Raw genomic sequence first — 20,384 nt, 5'->3', positions numbered from 1 at the left:
GAACAGAGAAAAATGCCATGTTTGAAAGCTATGTTTAGTATTGTGATATTATTGCAGTATATTAAATGTTTCTGACACAATAAGTCATGGTTTCAAATTCAAATTTAACAGTTACTAAACCAAAATCAAACCTTAGGACTTAATTTAAGAGAACTACAATTAAAATCTGCCATTTATATCATTTTAATCTGACAGCACTTTTGATTTCACAACACATTACTCTATAGCAACATGTGCTCTCTGCATTGTTGACTGCAGTCCAGCATCCCTATCCAGATCTGTAGCATCTGGAGTCGGTTTGTGCAATTCATCAAATTTATGTTTTTAGTTCTTTTATGTATGGACACTCTGCCTTTCAAAACCTAAAAAAAGCCACCTTTTCAATCTATAGGCTTTTAAAGAGTGTCACATCTTAATGAAATATATTAGCTGTGTACTTTTTATGCAAGTTAATTATGACAGTATAATCTGAAATAATCATTACAGTTTTTTCCATAATCAAGCTGCTCTATTTGTAACATATGTTTTTAAAAGGACTCTGGGGTAAAGCAGTCTATTTCTATTTCAGTTAATATACTTTTGTATAACAGTCACATCCCACAGAAGAAGACACACAAGCAACAACCCAGAGCACATCTCACATCTCTTCTCATAGAACATAATGTATCGCTATTTATAACTTGAATTCTATGAAGTGCGTTTTGTGAGCTACAGAGGAGCTCTCCAGACACGTGAGAGACATTCCTGCATTTTATCATGTCACAATATCACAGCAAAATGTGTTTTCAATTTAAGCTGATCTGCTGCAGAAACCAAAGAATGCACCCCATGTAAAAACAGTGATGTGCTACATGAATCTATTTTCTATTCACTTCAATGCAGACAGTTAGCTGATAAAGATGTTCTAACATATGTATTTCACTACACACTGTACTGCATGCTTTTGTGTATGTGATATCATGGCCAATGATGAAAATTTTGGTGGATCAACTCATCTAATTTGGGTCTATATACTAGTGTAATAAGACAATTTACTGGACAATGCCGGCTCAAAATGTCTCATAATATTAAACTTGTATTTTTAGAAAGCTGTTCAATAGTTACAAAACACATCTGGATCATTTTTCCTTGCTCTGTTTGTGTTTAAAGGTACATTGTGTAATTTATCTGCTTGTCTCATGGTGATGTCATTGCTTTGCCTAGGATGTTCCACTGTAGCCTGATTCATCAGCTGACCTTGGAGTGTTAGAATTTGTTTGCTCGACGGTAGGTGGGTTCTTTTTTTCATTTAACCAGTCGCTACTATTTGGTCGTGATGTATGTAATGCTCCGATAACGGGGCTAACTGGTATATTAAACTTTTCCCAAATCCCCTAGGAAGAAGGGCAATAACGTTTTTTCCCCTTGATGAAATTCACCAAACATTCTCTTTATTCTGGCTTTAAATCCTCGATCTCGGGAATCATTGACAACACAGAATATATGGCTCTTCACTGATTGGCTGGTGCCCGAACTTGCACTTCCAGGGTTTTTCCGAATCATCTATTGTATTTTGATTCTTGATCTAGTTGCTGGAGAGAAATGAAATTGAGCGGAGGCACGAGGTGGCACCAGCCTGGCTAGTTCCACAGTATGGCATTAAACAAATATATCTTGTATTTATTCATTTATTCAGGTAATTTTATTCCCCAAAACTACTGCGAAGACATTCTGACTGTGAGCGGGCCCACAGATCTCGCCTATAACTTGGCCTGGTGATGTGGCCTGCTTGTCTCCATGGAGATACTTAATTTAAAAGCCATAGTGTAGAACAATTTAGGAAAAATACTATAACGTCTACATGGAGTTAAACAGGTGGATCCTCTACCAGTAAAGTTACACATTGCACCTTTAATAATAATAAAAAAAATATATATATAACATAATATTGTATAGCGCTTTTCTTGATGCTTTACACAGTTCAAACATACAAAACACAAAAGGAAAAAACTAAAAAACAGATGAATCAAAAGCAGAATCAGTGCATCTCTATTTCTAACAGCACTCAACAATTATGAATACAATAATACACAATCATGAGGATGGAAAAATGGTAGCAAATAGTTAGTTCAGTCTTAGTCCAGTTTCAATATTTGCCCATTTATAATAATCCTGTTTCCAGACACAATATCAGTGGTTCTCAACACTTCCACCAGACACACTACACTGATTACGTTTGGCTTATGCATGTATTCAAATGGCCAACAACAATCTGTGTGAGAGCCTTTTGACAAGTCCAGTCGTCATAACAACAATCAGCAAGAGGAGCTGTCGGCGCTAGCAACACAAAATATTTCCATAAACGTATTTTTCGTAAATGGGGAAAATGTTCTTGGCAAATTGAGAGGTGGGCAAAAAGAAATGACACAAAATCCTGGATGCCCTTTCTTAAGAGTTAATCTGCCCAGCACACTATCCATGTTTTTACAGACGTCCTGAGGATTTGAGTTTGTTTAAACGCTGTCCTGGGGTTTGTGTTTTCAGAGAAGAAGAAATGGATTTCGAAAAGTTTCTCAGAGCGGTAGGAGCGTGATCAAACATCCATGGGCAGCAAGCAATCATTATCTCAGAGCTCACAGGGGAATATGGCTAGGGTGGTCATATGCACGAAGACGTAATCTGCAACGTCAATACTAAAATGACTTGGGTTGAAACGTGATATAGTTGACTCTAAATAGATTGTAGCACAATATCATTACTACAATATAATTATGCTCAGTCAAATGTCTTGGCAGTGTTTTTCATACACATTTAAAGGTCTACTGTAATTCTCTCCATGATAATATGACCTGGAATATTCCACAGTATGGCGTTACACTTATTTATCTCTACGGAAACAGTAGTTGACACCACAGGACCAAGTTACATGCAAGATCTGTGGATAGGTGAGCCTACTCAAAGTAAGAATGCAAATTTTTAGCTAAATAAAAATGTTTAATGCCATATTGGGACATTTCAGACACAAATAAGCAAGTGGCAGACTCCACCAGAAAAGTTACACTGCGCACCTTTAAAGCATTGTGTCATTTTTCTGGTGTTGGGCTAAGTTTGTCTCCATGATGCTATTGCTTTGCAGAATCCATAGTATGACATTATACTTATCTAACTCCACAGACAGAAGTAGGTACAGTTACAGAGTCAAATTACGTGTCAGATCTGCGGACAGGTGTACCCACTCACAGTAAGAATGCGCATTTTTAGTTCAATAAAAACCCATGTTATTGAGTAAATGCATGGATATGGATATGTTTAATGCCATATCAGGACATTTCAGATACAAAAAATACCATCTCCATGGAGACAAGCAGGTGGCCGACCCTTTGCGTTGTGCTATTTTTCTGGTGGAGGGCTAATCTTGTCTCCATGATGCTATTGCTTTGCAGAATGTTCCACAGTATGGCATTATACTTATCTAACTCCATAGAGAGAAGCAGGTAAAGTTAGAGAGCCAAGTTACATGCCACATCTGTGGAGAAGCAAGACCCTACCCACAGAAGGAATGCATGTTTATACAGATATTTTTGAGCACTAAAACACCTGGAACTGAAAAGATAAAGATAGATAAGTTTAATGTCATATTATGAAACATGCATCAACATCTCCATGGTAACTACTGCTAATTTAATATAACTCAGGGGATAAAAATGCTATTTGTTTATGTTATTTTCCTCTTGTCTGGTGGCCCATCATTTTGATGGCTGTAATAGACCTACATCGCAGCAATCACAATTTATTTATTTTTTGTTTTTTGCAGTAATTAACAGACCTGATTAGACCCACTGAACCACAAACATTTGCAAAACATTCTCTGACTTTTCATAGCCAAAACATAACAGAATGGAGCTGATCCAGCCTGTGTAAATCATGTTCAAATCAAAAAGGGAAGCACTTAAACCTCTCCATATGCCGCTGTGGAAATACTTCTCCGTGTGTTTGGCATCTCCCTGACAGGCGCTGCACCTGCCAGCCCCACACCTGTGCACAGACAGGAGCTACGGAGCTTTACATGATGGTTGAGTGAGAGCCCTTCAAGCCTCACCTGGTTTAGTACAAGTCCAGCTCACGCATGGACAGATCAGGGACACCACGGGACACGGCAACAAGCTAACATTTGTATTAAGGTTATGATCCAGTTTACTTTACTGTCACCATAAGAAATACTCTAAATCTGTCAGAAGCAGAGGGTGACCACAGTGAGTGCAGTGCCTTCTCCAGATACTCAGCCAGGATTTTTGTCAGTAGTACTTAGCCAGAGTATACGCCTAGTAACATTTGCCTGTTTTAGAAGAGGTAAATAAGAGGAAACATCAGGATGAAACCAGTCCAGAAAATAACATACACACTTGATTCACACAGAAAGGTCCTTTGTGGTCAAGCCTGGCACTAAAAATGAGAGATGTATTGGAAAACAAACAGTATTTTAAGCACTGTTTTGGAGTTGCACAAATTACTATAGCCAGTGTATTGATATTTTGCGGTTCTACATGTATCTCTATGGCAGAATGTTCAGGAGTTACTATGGAAACACAGTGCACACATTAGTAAAGACTGTCAAAGTTTTAAGAGAGTCTGAACTGTCAATTACACAGTTTAGGTGTTTGATTTTCAACAAAAAGGAGTGACTAACTGCAAAACAAAGCACAGAATAAAATCTAATTTAAGTAACTGAGCTTCAGACACAGTAGTACCTTCAGTTAGTATCCCCCCCAGGAAATAGTATCAGTTATGTGTACTATTATCTATACTACTATGATACTGTATAAAAAGGGCTGTCTTGTAATCTTTCATATAAGATTAGTAAGTAATATTTCTGCACTTAAGACATTTTCAGTATTTGCAGATATGAGATTATGAAATTGAAATATTGCAAAATGTTACTTAACAGTTCAAAGAAAGAATGCACTTTCTCATTACGGGAAGGACATATTTGGCAAAAGTTTCACATTGTATGATATCCAATAAACCATTAAAAAGCCTATCTCCACAGAAATATCATTATCAGTCATGTTACATAATCTGAACGCAATCTGCAGATCTTGGCCAGTTTCTGTTGTGAATCACACAATTTGGAATTGAGTTTATCAAAGTGAAAACACTGATACAGAAAGAGAGTTACTATGTTGGCATTCTGTGGTCTTTAGGTAAAAGTAGTAAAATACTGTACTTAAGTATACATTTTAGGTATCTGTACTTTACTTAAGAACATTTTAAAGGAAATTTTTACTTTTACTTCACTACATTTGTAAGTGTCTGCAAGTATCTGTATTTTCTACTCCACTACATTTTTGAAATGGACTGAAAAGTTAAAGCATTTTTTATTACTGTGTGAGCCCTGCTGAAAATGCTGAGGATTTATTTTTAACATATTTGTAGTTTTGAGCAAAAGAAAGAAAAGAAAAAAATGAATCCAGTTTTTTTCTGTTTAACAAAATTCAGCACAAATCTGTATCAAAATCACTACATTTGAAGCTTTATATTTATCTCAAACTCGCAAAATACTTTTACTTTATACTCTTCAATTATAACTTTTGCTTCAGTAGATCTTTTCATTTGATACTTTTACTTGAGTATATTTTTTGTTTTCACTTAAGTAACAAATTTGAGAACTTCTTCCATCACTGGTCATCATCAGTTGCACAAGTGCCTTGCCCATAGTTCTGCACTGAATGTCTGAAGCCAAATGAGATGAGCCGGATCTGAGTGAACCCAGGGCCTGATGTAACACAACAAAACAAACGTCACTCTGCCCCTGTGGCTCTGACGGGCTCTACAGCACTTTATCACTGGAAACACACAACAACAAGCACCATGGGCTTCCTCTTGGGCCTCTTGGGTTGTGTCTAGAAAGATGTTTCAGTAGGATTCAATAACAGAGCATGTGATTTCAAAATGTGTTCATTATACAGTATACGTTTTTGTTACGTTTAAATACTCCTTAGCTATAAAAAGACAAGCATTGATACTTGTTCTGGTTTAGTCCTGGTACAGGTTTGTTATAGTTAAATGCACAAATAGTATTAGAAGGTCCAAAATAAGTAAAAGTCAAACCGTAGGTTCGGGGTCACAGTCTGAGGATCCTGAACAGTGTCATAATTGTACTTTGTATCACCAGACACCAGAGCCAACGCTCTCTAACATTTCTCCGAAGGGCTCTTGTTCAGAAAAACGAGTTTCCTGTTGAGCCTTGCTGTTTTTGGCTGCTCTCTGCAGATGGGACTGATTTCTGACAGACCACACACCATTTTAATGGGTGGATGGTGTTTATTTTTATGAACATACCTTTCAAATGGGACGAGATATTTGGACAAATTAGGTTACCTATACATTAGCCATTCTTGTGTGCGTCACTCGACCCTTTTCAAAATGGATAAATACATATATACGTGTGCACCTGTGATCAGTTTGAGAGATCGACCTTGACATGATGATTACTCTTGGAGATCTGCAGATGTGTCCGAGCTCAGGAACAGGAAATGATGAAGGTGAAGTCCACGCGTGCCCCACACACGTGACCAGAGAACTAGCACATTCAGACATAATCAACATGGCAGAGGCAGGGCCTGCTTCCTGCTCGCTGCGACGCTCCAGCTGTTGTTTCAGCTGGAATGTTTATGCATGTGTTTGGGATGGGGGGGTCAGGGGGGGCCGGGGCACAGAGGGGCTGTTTGGGGGTGAGGAGTGAGAAGTCTGTCTGAAGTAACTGAGATCATGAGTTGTACTGATCCACTGAGAATTCACGTCTCAACTCTGAGCCTTCTAACTGAGTGCTATCTACTAAGTACAAGCACTCCACTCGAGCCACTGGTACACTTACAATAACACGCCATTATCAATCTGAAATGTCAGGACTACACTGGAACAGAGTCAATAAAAACAACAACACAGAACACTCACAACCTGGCTTCACTGTGGACATTTTCAGAGTTTAATGTTCAAACAATTGAACCTAAAAGCTCCTGCCACATGGAGTATTTGTGTTATCTGGGGTTTTAATATCACCCCATATGAAAAAAATGTTCTTGGAGAGCTACTGGTTACACATGGTAATAGTTTATTTGAATGAAACAAGGTGGTTTAAGAATGGTCTTAGATTCACACTAAAACCTTATCATGCAAACAGACTGGCAAATGATCCATGCCAGGTTAAACATACCTCCTTAGCAGAGGCAACAAACACCTAGCACAAGAACAACCTTTGGATCTAATGGCTTCGATGTGACCTACTTATTTCACCAAATCCACGCTGAGAGAATATTCCGTGACAGTTGTCAGTTGAGCACACCCAGCGTCACAGAATCGCAGGATGCCACGGCGCAAATCAAATAAATCTCTCTTCTGGATGGAGATCTAAACACACGGTTTCTTCCAGATCACGCCTGGCATTACCCCGACCACAACTTCTGGGAACGGACATGGAAAGGGCTTAGGGCAGGACTGGAGAGATTTCAAAGGCACCTCCAACTTCTTCAATTCAGACGCTTGTGTGGTGCAGTTATGGGCTCTACCAGCTTGGTTCCTCAACATTTGTGGTAGACTGGCACGTTTTGGTTTAAAGAGCTTTTATTTTTGCGTGTGTGCATGAGGGCAATAATGACGAGTGCATCATCTTAAAAATCCCCCTGTTGTCAGAGGCTTACAAAATTGAATCGAGAGGTTAAAAGCATTGGAAGAAATACAAGGAACAAAACAATGCAGGAACTGTGGAGATTGACTGATATGGGTTTTTTCATGGCTGATGCTGATTGTTTAAAATGTAGAGCAGCTGATGGCCGATAAGCTTTGCCAATATTTTGGGTCAGATTTTGATTATTTTACTCAAATTATATAATTTATATATACAACAAACTCACCCACAGCCCCTTCGCCCCCCTTTTTACCATAAACCCATATGAGAGCTGTATAGTCACATGTGTGCAGTTAGTTAGTTTGTATTAAAGTGTTAAAATAAAGATTTGCGTGTATTTTTAGGCTGTAGTAGAATGATTTCCAAGTTTTCACACCATAGAAAAAGCTCAAGTACCATACTTGAAACATCTTAAGAAAAAGCAGAAAAGTCAAAACAGACTAAACCAGCATCACTTTAAAAGCACAAAGTCAGGGCTGAACAACAACAACAAATCAAGGTTATTAACAGATTTCAATCTGTTTAAAAGTCTAAAGCTCAACTTGTCTCAAACAGGGTGAACCAGGATATCATTAAAAAAAAAGAGCTAACCAGTAGGAATGTGTACTCTAATGTAAACTAAACTAAATAATAAATAAACAAATATATGCATACCTACATACATGCATACACCTACACATACCAATATGAAACATTAAAGGTGCATTATGTAACTTTTCTGTAACAGGTCAGATCTGTGGAGAGGTGAGCCAGTACTACAGTAATAATGCATTTATAGTATTAGGTTCTTTTTCAGACCAAGAGTTTGTTTTCATACCAGACAGTTTTGACTGCTCTCTAGCGGTCTTCCTCAGAGTGGTCACGTGATGTTTCTGCAACGTGTCTGATCAGCTGATTTATACAGGTTTTGGAGCTTTCTTCTTGCAGGTGGAGGCAGGATGTAAACTGGAGCGAGGGGGCTTTTTTACTCTCACACACCTGGGATACTGTCCTAAGGAAGTCGGACAGTAAATGACACTGTCGTTCTGTCTCCACCAGTAGGAAGACAGTGCCAAAACTTGTACAAATCAGCTGACCAGACACATCACAGCAACATCATGTGACCACTCGGGAGGAAGACCGCTAGTGAGCAGTCGAAACTGTCAGGTATGAAAATAAACAGTTGGTCTGAAAAAAGAACCTAATAAAATTAATTATCGGAAGACCAAATGAACCTTGTTGGACTAGTAATAATGCATGTCTAATGCTCACTGTGGAATATTCCAGGCAAAGCATTAGTATTAGGGTGACAGAAAAGTTCCATAGTGCATCTACGATCTTACGATTCCCCAGCTATGGCACCCTCCAGTGGCTCTACATCTCACTATTCCTCCACTCCTTCATTGACTGCACTGAACTATGCACTGTGTAAATGTTTTCGATTTACAGGAAATCACACAGACAGTGACTCAATCAGATCAACTAGGGCTATGGGGAAATGAGCAGGGTGGACCTTCAAATGTTACATAGCAAACTGTATTCATCTTGCAAACTTCAGTACATAGTCCATATATAAAGTGTGACCTGTAGTGAGTTATGGCTCCTGGTGCGACGAAGACAGTGGGTAACTCCATAAGCACGTACTTTATTAGTCTCTAAGAGCTGGTGTGGTTCACGGCCAAGGGTGTGTGGAGCGGGCAGGAAGAGCTCCAACTAAGAGTTTCCATTTTCGACTACTTCAAGGTATTTTACACACCTCGTCCATTTTCTTTTAGCAGGGCCATTTCACAGTTAAGTTAAGTGTTTGTTCTGCCTGTTTTAATTGGGCATAAGTGGTAACCATAGTATTAGTATTAGAACTATACAAATGTAAGAGCTGCAATGAAAACATGACTTAAGCAGTTCTTACTTATAGCTTCCTGCTAAAATAACTCTGCTCTATTTCACCTGATAGACTTGTGACAATATAACGTATAAACCAGATGTTCTAAATCCTATACATGTAAAAAGCACCATGATCTAGCCTGGCATTCAGTGTAGTTCTCATGCATTTTCTAATATAGAAAATCTCTCTGTCTGGTCAGCATCCACAACACTGTATCTCAATGCAATGCAAGTCTGTCAATTACACCCATTGGAACATAACACTATACTTGTTTGTACAGAAAACTGTGCAATCTTCAATGGTCAAGCAAACTAGGATCTTATTTCAAAACATGTATCAAGTTAAGCTTCGTCTCAAGGCACTGGCCCTAAATTGCAACGGTAAATTTAGTTTAAAGAGCCAATATTACACTATTTTCTGATCTACAGTATGTTTATTATGTTGTATCCTCATCACAAACATACCTGAAGTTGTGTTTTGTTTCATTCACTCATGTTTAAGAGACAAGCCCTGCATACTTTAGCTGAGCTCTTCTCTCAAACAGAAAACACATTGTTCCACATTATGATGTCATGCGGTAATACAGGAAGTGTGTTTTTAAACTCCATACACCTTCACTAGAATCATTTGTCATTCATTTCAGTCCTGGAATTTCCTTTCGCTACTGTTTCATGACATCACACGGTGGAACAGAGCATTTTGAGCTTCAGAGATGTAAACAGATTAATAATAAAGGGTTACTCAAACTTGTGTGAATCAAACAAAACACAAATCTGGGTATGTTTTTGATGAGGTTACAGCATTCAAACATGACTAAAAGCTCACAGGAGGAGTAATTTTTGCATAATACGACCTTTAAAGAGCCAAATGCTTGTTAGGGCCTCTGAAATAATTTCTTTAACAATCATCATTATCTGACATACCAAAACACAAGCCACACCACTAAGAAATCACTATTATTTAATCAAAATTGCACAAGAGGAATTTACACTTTATACCTTGAATCTCACTTGAAATGGGGGATTTTCACACCTGGCTAACATTTGGCTTGTACAGTATGTATAATATAAATTTGAAACAATAAAACTCTCCCCCTGGGCTGAAAGAGGTGGAGACACAGTATGGAGATCTTGTTAAAATTCCACAGAGGGAATCATAAGGCGCCTGGTTTGCATTACTTGGTTTTGAATATGTCGAGGACAGTTAAATTGGCCCTTCCTTTGACATTTAACTCCGAATGCTCCAAACCCAAATATGAAAAATAGACAAAAGCAGCGCACTAAAACAAACCACTGTCCATTCATGTATTTCATTATCACCATTAACATACTGAAGAGGGCCACCGCATTTGTCCAGGAAGCAGGGTTTTTAAACAAGAATGGTCTCACTGGAGGCACGGGAGAAAACCAGACAATTTGTGGGATTCCTCAACCGACCGCAACTGACAGAAGAAAATTAGGAACAACATCATGAACCCTGAACCCTGTGATGGCTACACAGAATACTTTTTACAAGCACAAACTAGCTATTAGGCCTATCAAATTCAGTTCAGAAACGTGACATTCAATCCGGAATTGTAATATTAATGGTTTGACATGTCAGCGTTGATGTAAGGGAAGGCTTGTTATGCTTTAGACATGTATAAAATTTTGACCACTAAACACTGTGGACACATAATGGATACAGAAGTAGGTCAAGGGGAAGTGAATTTTGTTAAATTTAGGCGCTAGTAAAGAGCACATATTTTCATAATGACATTCAATTGTATAAATCTGTCAATGATTTATAAATCGAAAATCTATAAATAATAATACTGTTTGAAAAATGTGGAAACTGAAAATCATCACAGATTTTTGTACTGTATATCCTGTGTGTGAGTGGTGCTGACATTCTGCTGACAGTGGAGAAATGGTACAGGTTTCTCACACAAGGGCACACACATAATTTTTCCTCCTCATATTGATAGGTTACAATTTTTAATTTTATTTTGTCGTTTTCAGGGCAGCTAAAGTTAATATAGTTGGAATGCAGATGCTTTTCACGATACAGTGAGTTCTTGGGTCTAGTCACAAATAGAAATGATCGGTTCAACATTTATAAATTTACCTTTTGGGTATTTCATGACAAAGTAAAACATTATCAATAGGAAAAACTGTGTCTTACTCACCATCTGGGAGTATGGCATCATCACATTTTACAATCTGAAAACTATCAATATCCAGACTACACTATTTAATACAAAAAAAAACCTGAACTACAGGGCTGTAAACCTCCTTTAGTTGATTCATTGCTTGATCGAGCCTTTATCAGTCAAAACGTGTATCAGTTGGCAAATTTTAAATGTAGATTATAAGAATTTATTTGGGACAGCAGCAGAAAGAAGAATGCATGGAGTGAGGTAGCTGAAGATTTGGGAGTGAATCAAGAGTTTGATCTGCCTTTCTACATAAATACACCTACTAGTGCTTTTCTGAATTTTGAAGTAGCTGTTTTGCATGAACTCTCTTGCAGGTGTAGTCTGAATGCATCTGACTTTAAAGTTTAAAGTCAGCTCTCACTAGATTTCTGTCTTAGTTGAATATAATAGGTAAAGGGCCCATATTTCACTACTTTCTGATCTATATTATAATGTTTCCTCATCAAAAAATAGCTGGAGTTGTGTTTTATTTCATTCAAACGTTTAACACACAAATCCCGCATATTTAGGCTGAGTTCTTCTCTCAAACTAAAAGCACACTATTCTACCGTATGATGTCATGTGATAATACAGGAAGTGCTCCACTGTGTTTTTAAACTCCATATACCTTCAATAGAATAATTTGGATGATTTCAGCCCTGGAACTGCCGATCTCATCAGAACAAATAGTATAAAGACGGTGTTAACTTGAAAACTACAACAGCGTATTTCGAGCTTCGGAGATGTAGACAAACTAATAATAAAGGGTTACTTAAACGTGTGAATGAAACAAAACACAGCTCGAGGTATGTTTGTGATGAGGTAACAATGCTCTAACATGACTTAAAGCTCACAAGAGTCAATTTTCTGTAATATAGGACCTTTAATTCATGCTATATATAATGATAAACAATTTTCCTGCAATCCCTAGAAAATTTATATTTTTCTTTGGTCTAATAAATAAAAATTTAAGTCAGTTCAAGATGTTTAAGAACAAGATATACTACTGTTTTTGCGAAGTCCAGTTTTGACTTTGGGGAGCCTTTCATAACCAGATCCTTGCTATACCCACATACAGTAAAACTCCAAGAACGTTAAACGCTAAACAATCTTACTTTTATGCAATAGCTATCCAGATGCGTTGCTTGTGCATTATATAACCCTGTTGTGTCAGCTGTGTTACAAATGTGACCCCCACAGACACCAACGTCACTGTGTTCCTGTTGTTCATTATTTATTTATATAAGCAACAAAGTGATGACAAAAAACTCAAGGCACCTGACATCTGTAACACAACACAACACTCTACGGCTGGTGGACTTGAACGCAACCCAAAGAAATAGCAAGTAGGCCTGTTATGATAACAAATTTTGAAGTATGATAAATTGCTGAAGAAAATAAAGATGATAAATGATAATACTGAAACTAATTTGTATCACTGACAAAATAACTCTGAAGCAAAATTATTAGGGATGGGACAAGTTCTCGTGCTACAAGATCTTGTGAGACACAACTGAGGAAAATGATCTTTTGCTTGGAAAAGAGTTAAGATCTGGTGAGTTATACAATTTGAGAAGTTGTACTTCCAAAAATCAGTACTACAATGACTGGTAAAGTATAACATAAAATAAATAAAAATAGTGAAAACAAAACTGTAAAATGGATTGCACTACTATTTACTATTTATGATGTCAAAATCTCATCTTGTCCGGTTCTCGTGGACCCCATCTCGTGGTGTGTCTCGCCTCGTGAAAATTGTGTCTCATTCCACCCATACGAATGATCCAAAAAAGACTATTCTAAATTAGACTTAGACTTGAACAAACTTTATTGATTCACCAGGGAAATGATTTGGACACAGTAGCTCACATATCACAATAAAGCCACAATATTGTTTAAAAAATACAAACTACAATAATAAATAACAGAATGAAACAGTTAAGTAGTTAGTGTTGTAGTCTATAATGAGTCATAGAAGTTATTTATTCAGTCATCTACAGCTTAAATATAATCGGAGAACAGAAAAATAACTAAAAGTTCCACACTTTTACTAAGAAAAAGAACACACGATAAATATTTATCCCCAGAAATTATTGTTTCAACTAACATGCACTGAATGTTAAGTTATCATGACAGGCCTAATATGAAGCAGAGATAGACCAATATAGCTGATATTTGGACTTTTTAGCATATTGGCCTTAAAGGTGCACTATGTAACTTTTTGGTTGGGGGTCTATGACCTGCTTGTTTCTGTGGATATGTCATTGCTCTGCCTGGATTGATCCACAGTATGGATATCCACAGCTCTACCTTAGATTTATTCAATTACTGGTGATTTTATAGCTCAAAAATACCTAGAAATACAGGCATTCTAACTGTGAGCAGGGTTGCCTCTTGCAACTTGATCTGGTTTAGTCTCCATGAAAATAGAAAGGTTTAATGCCATAATGTGAAACATTCTAGACAAAGCAATAACATTTCCATGGAAAAAAGCATTTGATGGATCCTCCACTTTTAAATCTCCAGAACAGGCTGATATTTAGTTTTGGATGTTTTGCTGCCTAAAAAATACACGCAAAGCACTTTAATATGAATATATAACTTTCATATGAATATATAACTGCACAAATTGACTACAAAGCTTTCTCAAAAGTTTGTGGTAGTACATTAAAATAGCATAATCTGAGGAAAATGATCAAATTCTGCTCTAGATAGTGGCCCAAATATATCGGCATGGCTCATCGGCCATTGGTTTCTCTGGATTCTAAATAATCAGTATCGGCATTGGACATGAAAAAACCCATATCAGTTGATCTCTAATATACCCAGATTACTCCAGACCACACACTCACCTTCTGAAAGAAATCCTCACCGCCGTTGACTCTCCCCTCCGAGGCAGCTGAAAGACAAAAATAATTGCATGAAAAGCGGTTCAATGTTAAGTACACACAGTAACATTAACTGGGTACAATGGTGTAGTCATTATCCCACTGAATCCTACAATCTCCTCATTCACAGTATGTTTATGGTGGATCTACATTGCGCTGAGTATTGGTTTTGGCAGGGATATTGACACTTCTCGCTTTGCAGAGGTGGAAAAAATGTCCAAAGTCATTTTCCATAATCCCTGAGATCGGGTCCAGCTTCCGTGTAACAAATTGAAGGATACCATAGAAATCGCAAGGCATTTTACAGTAGTTTTAATAGAGTTATTCACACTACACTTGGACTGAATGGTGTCAAATTTGCACTTCAGCACTTGAGGAATTACTGCGCCAATTTAAGATTTCAGCTACAAATTGAAACTTCAAGTAAGTGAAAAGTGCAGGGTTTTGAAAACTGTAATGGAGAATCGAATAGGATTAAATACAATTATAATAGAGAATTCATAATAAAACCTAATCTGGTGGCTTCACAATAAAAGCACCAATTATAAATGTCATTTTCTTTTTTAGAACTTTTGCTGCCCTATATAGGTTATAATAAATTAAATTACTTAAAATGACAGCTGAATTAATGCAGCCATATAACACAGCCGCGCTGTCACTTCACTACATTTCAAAATCAATTTCAATATTAAACAGGGGCTATTTGACTTATGGGGTATTAACTGCTAACATATAACATAATTAAATCACAATGTTATCTTTAATTGTTTGAAAATTCCATATTCACCAAAAGCAACAAATTCATATGTTTTATCACTTTTGAGTCTCCCCTTCCTAAGTCACTCCCCCTTCAGAGCACTATCACAACATAATCACTGTGCATCCTGTTAATAATGAAACTATGGCACATCACATCAGGTTTGTCAAGTTGTTGTGTACAGTTTTGTATCACGTTTTTCTTTATATATGGACAGTTGTCATGTGGGAACATGTATGATATAGACTTGTGGGCTGAGCATTGGAAAAAAAAATGTACTGCTAACTGTAAGGAGGGTCTGAATAGTGCCTGGGGGAGATCTCAGAATTACTGAAACATGCATGGATAACATCTAAAACCTCTTCAGGCCTGTTTTTGATGAGGGGACGTTTTAACATGGTAGAAAGGTTAAAATTGCTATTCCTTTAAGCAATTTTGATAGTACTATGATATTAAAAACTGTCCTTTTAGACAATATAATTTTATTTTCACCACAAAGAATTCATAGTATATAAAATAATACCATGAGGTCGCATTATAGTTCTGCTATAGATCCACATCATTCTTAAACTTATCAGGAATTGTCGATTTTTGTCCTATATATGTATTTTGAATTGCTCTGATTAGTATGTGGGTGACATTTTTTAACAACTCTACAGTAAAAGAACAGTTCATGCTGGATTCTTTGAAGATAACGTCAGTGAGACCAGACTGAGATGGTTTTAACATGTTGAGAATATAGAGCTACAAGGAAACTGTGGTTAAGTCCTGTAAGGAGATTTATAGATGTAGTGAAACAGGACTAGAAAGGGAACAGCCAAGAAGCCTACTGCAAAACAAGACTTTAAATGATAAGAACCAAGAATTGGTCAAACATTTTTGGTAAACTAAAAAAAGCTCAAGCTATAGTTGGATATTTTCCTGGCACAAGTCCTCCTCCTGAGCTCCGCTGTGTTGATGAGGCAAAACAGAGTGAGGACAGAAGACACTTGATGTAAAATACATACTGGGTCTCGGAGGGGAAAGTTCATGTTTCTGTCATTACAGCAGGTTTTACTGGTAGATTGTCCAGAGATTAAAAAGATGAATCTGTTGGCTACTGGGTTTATGTGCGTCAAATACAGCAGCAGAGACCGTGGCTATAACACACATACTAAAAATATGATTATCAAAATGGAATGTAAATGGTTAAACAATTCACAATCTTCAATCTTCTAAAATGAAAAAGAACACGTTAAAGATTTGAAGAGTTAAAACTGATTGTCTAAAAGAGTTAACTGACACATGCCACTAGGTGTTTTCATGATCAAATTTCTTTAGTGTACGTAAAGACACACCAAAAAATCTGATCTTATAATTGGGTTATCTGATATCTGATGGTTACAGCGCGGCTCATGTGTCTGCAACAAAGTAAGGTGGCAGACACAACTGTAAAGGCTTAAGTGTGGGAGTGTTTATTAAATACTTTAACAATAAATAATATATAATAATAATAATGCAAATTGTGCTAAAGTGCGTTGTGGTGATAGGCCTGGTGTGGTCAAGTGGAACAGCCAGAGGAACAGCAGAAAATGAGTCTCTTTTATAGGTGGCTGAATGCACTGGGAAACCTCCAAAAACAGACATCAGTTACCATACAACAACAAAACAACAGGGACCGTCACAACTAGGCATGTGAGTGTACGCGATGTATGATTGAGATCAGGCACAAACTCCAAGCTCCGAGTAATTGAAATCAAAATTTACCCAGGAAGTCTATATTTCCTACCTTGTGAAATCTGAGTTGCCATCAGCCAATCTCTGCCTGCTACAGCTTCTCAACCAATCACATGTCCTAACTTTCACCACAGCAGCAGAACCATAAGCCTCACCAGCCTCTCGATCTCTTTTCCTCTCACCAGAATCAAAGATCATGGGGGAGAGACATCTTCAAATCTACATGTTCTTAAACCCAACAATATCTCTTCCAGCTAGGCTCTGAGCAACAGTCTACTGCTCCTCATTTCTGCGTGTTTCTCATAGTTAAATAAATGACTGTGAGAACATACATTAGCTTTCTCCAGTGATTCTGCAAAGCCAAACGTAACTGGACATCAAAATTATTGCAATGGAAAATGGAACAAGTCCATTATATTAGACGTGTCATTTTCTTACGAATGTATTGACCTTCTTCTGACTTCATTTCATGTCAGGGAAAATACGAAGACGTCAAAATCCTCACTGAACACGCACAGTTTCCCTCTGGCCTTTGGCTGCTCCACGGTGCCAACAGTTTGAGGATTGGACATGTGTTAGCACTTACACTACTGCCCCATAACAAAACAAAGCCCCGAGTGCCAAGGAGAAGAATCTCTCTGTACGCAGATGTACATGCAGTGACGCTCTGTTTAATTAGAGATATTGAGAAATACATAGTTTATACTCGAGCATCATCGTCACAAAACACTTATGTCTAAACTTTTATTATAACCAAAACATCTTAAGACAATAATATATTCAATAAAGCCAATGACAAAGTGCGTAACAGGGCACTCACGGTTTTGTAAACAACTACAGATGATAGTATGTGGAAAATGTAGTATTTATTCGACAACAAACAACATAGTTTGAATAGTTTTGTGAATGTGCTCCAAACATGAAGGACAAAAAATCCCCAGATGTCTTTTTCTTCTACACACTTTAAGCTCTTAATTCCTTTTTATTATCATTATCTTCCTACCAATTCTAATCATGCTGTGGAATTAGGACTGTGAAAAAAATGAAAAGATTGACAGATCATGACCCAAACTTTGGTCGATCTTGATGATAAGGTAAGAGCATTTTAATCAACAGATCTAAAGTCAGTCCTGTGGCGGTAAAAGCATGTGGTAATGTAGAGGAGTCATGTGTCCTCACGTGTCCTCATATTTTCATAATTTGACTAAAATCTGCAGTTTGACTAAAAGTCCAGTGTTTCCTTCACTCTGCCTCTGTGTGCCGTCTGCACTCACTCTCCACCCTCTGAATCAGCCGCAGCTCATCACCTTTTCTCCTCTCTCTCTTTTCTTCTCTTTTTTCTCTCCTCTGGTGCTTCTCATCATTATAATCCAAGTAAACAGCTCTGTTCTCACCATTTATGAGTGAAACCTCATTTAGAGCACAGACATCGCACGTGTTTCTTCTGAGAGCGAATTCATTTGCATTTATTTAGGCTTAATATAAAGCACAAACTAAAATGCAAATATCTCATGAATTATTGGTTCTATCAATCCGAAATAAAAAACTATAGTGACAGGCAGGCAGTACTTCTGTCACATCCATGAACCCTCAGGGAAACCAGACCAGGTGCAGACACTGGACCACAACAGGGTGAGCACCTGTCCTTCTTCTGGTTGTCCTGCACATTTAGATCCCTGTCCTTCATCCCACTTATTTAGAGAATGTCCCACTATTTCACTGATGTCACTTGATTTATAAAAAGTGAGGTTTTATCTTATTTTAATTTTTGCAAAGAAATCAAGACTTTAGGGTATGCTGGCATTCAGTAATATATTGAAACCCCATTGCTTTTACAATAACACCAATCATAGGATGTTATTGGTAATATTATCTATGAGATTACATTTCCAGTCTCTCCCTCCATGTCTTAGTACATAATTCAAGACCCTCTTTCTACAATTTCAAGTGGTCACTCTAAACCACAGCCACATGTGTGGAGATGGGTGCAGATGTGTGCAGGTGACACTACATCACACACACACACACACACTCCATATTTAACTGTGCTCAAATAGCCAAAGGAGAATCATGTGAAGGAATGAAATAAACGGTAAACAGAGAACGCTGGGTGTTGTTTGTGTGAAACATAAACACAGCATTTCTGTGGTCCTGTGAGGAGATGAGAGGATCAGAGACACAAGTGAGACATGTGCACACACAACTGCGCCCTGATGGCAAATGAGCAGCCAAAAAGAAGCAGCCACAGCACCCAGAGGAGGAGAGGACCGGAGCACCCAGAGGAGAGGAGAACAGGAGCAGAGGGTGAGGGACAGGAGCACCTAGAGAAGAGGAGGAGGAGGAGGGACAGGAGCACCCAAAGGAGGACAGGAGCATGAAGGACAGGAAGACCCAGAGGAGAGGGCAGGAGCAGGGAGTGAAGGGCAGGAGCACCCAGAGGAGAGGAGCACAGGAGTACCCAGAAGAGAGGACAGGAGCAGCAGGTGCTCAGGAGGTGGTCCTGTCAAGTGGATGAATTATTTTCATTCTTGTGTCTAGGTTCAGTTCAGTTCTTTCTCAGTGGAATTTCTACCATACAAAGTCACAACTCCTTTGACACAAACATAATTTTTTCTTCACATTCTTTTCACCTCAAGCTGATTGATCTCAAGTATGGACTTAATTTTCAAAAACAAAGGAAAAACAGCTTTCATTATTGATTTTGTTAAGAATACAGTGGCATTTACAAATGTAAACATTGTTAACAATGCTGACAAGGACTATGGGATAATTTCACAGTTATGCCACACTAAATATTGTGTTTCTTGTGTACAATATAGAATTATGATTTCTCAAGATAACATTTTCTTATTTGTGATACTGATTTCTGAAAACATTTGGTAAACTGAATAAACATACAATAACTCCCCATTTTTTCCCAATAAAATTATGAAAACTGCAAATGCACCCAATTACTATTACTGTATATAACCAAGAGCCATTGTATGAGCCAGGCGGGAACAATCTGGTATTCATTATTTTGTGGAAACTCTGAGTTTGGGGCGATTTTACTGTTTTGACACTGGAGGAATGTAAACAGGGTTGATTTCTACTAGTACTATGACTTAAACTCACACAACAGTTCAGAAAACAATCAAGTTCATACAGAGACCGGGCCCTACGTATTTTGGAACAGAATATACAGTATAGAAAAGTATATAAGTGGCATAGGCTAAGAGTGAATGCTGGCTCTCACATTTACTAAATTATAGATGGTTTTACTGCTCAAAAATACCTAGTGACAGTGAGTGGGGTCGCCTCTCCACAGATCTGACATGTAG

The 20,384-nt window shown here is 37.7% G+C and overlaps 1 protein-coding gene across 1 annotated transcript in view; it reads right to left on the bottom strand.

The window, feature by feature from the left end:
* LOC110156966 (protein bicaudal C homolog 1) overlaps nucleotides 1–20,384 on the bottom strand; it is an 81,247-nt gene that overhangs the window by 44,614 nt on the left and 16,249 nt on the right. Inside the window, exon 2 of the mRNA XM_055162640.1 lies at nucleotides 14,556–14,602. Within this exon, the coding sequence (XP_055018615.1) occupies nucleotides 14,556–14,602 (47 nt within the window). The remainder of the gene's footprint in view (nucleotides 1–14,555; nucleotides 14,603–20,384) is intronic.

This window comes from Boleophthalmus pectinirostris, unplaced genomic scaffold, assembly GCF_026225935.1.
Source record: "Boleophthalmus pectinirostris isolate CB_2022bp ecotype Guang Dong unplaced genomic scaffold, ASM2622593v1 HiC_scaffold_5, whole genome shotgun sequence".
Classification (NCBI taxonomy): Eukaryota; Metazoa; Chordata; class Actinopteri; order Gobiiformes; family Gobiidae; genus Boleophthalmus; species Boleophthalmus pectinirostris.
Note: the sequence above shows the minus strand (reverse complement) of the source record. Positions and strands in the feature narration are given on the sequence as shown.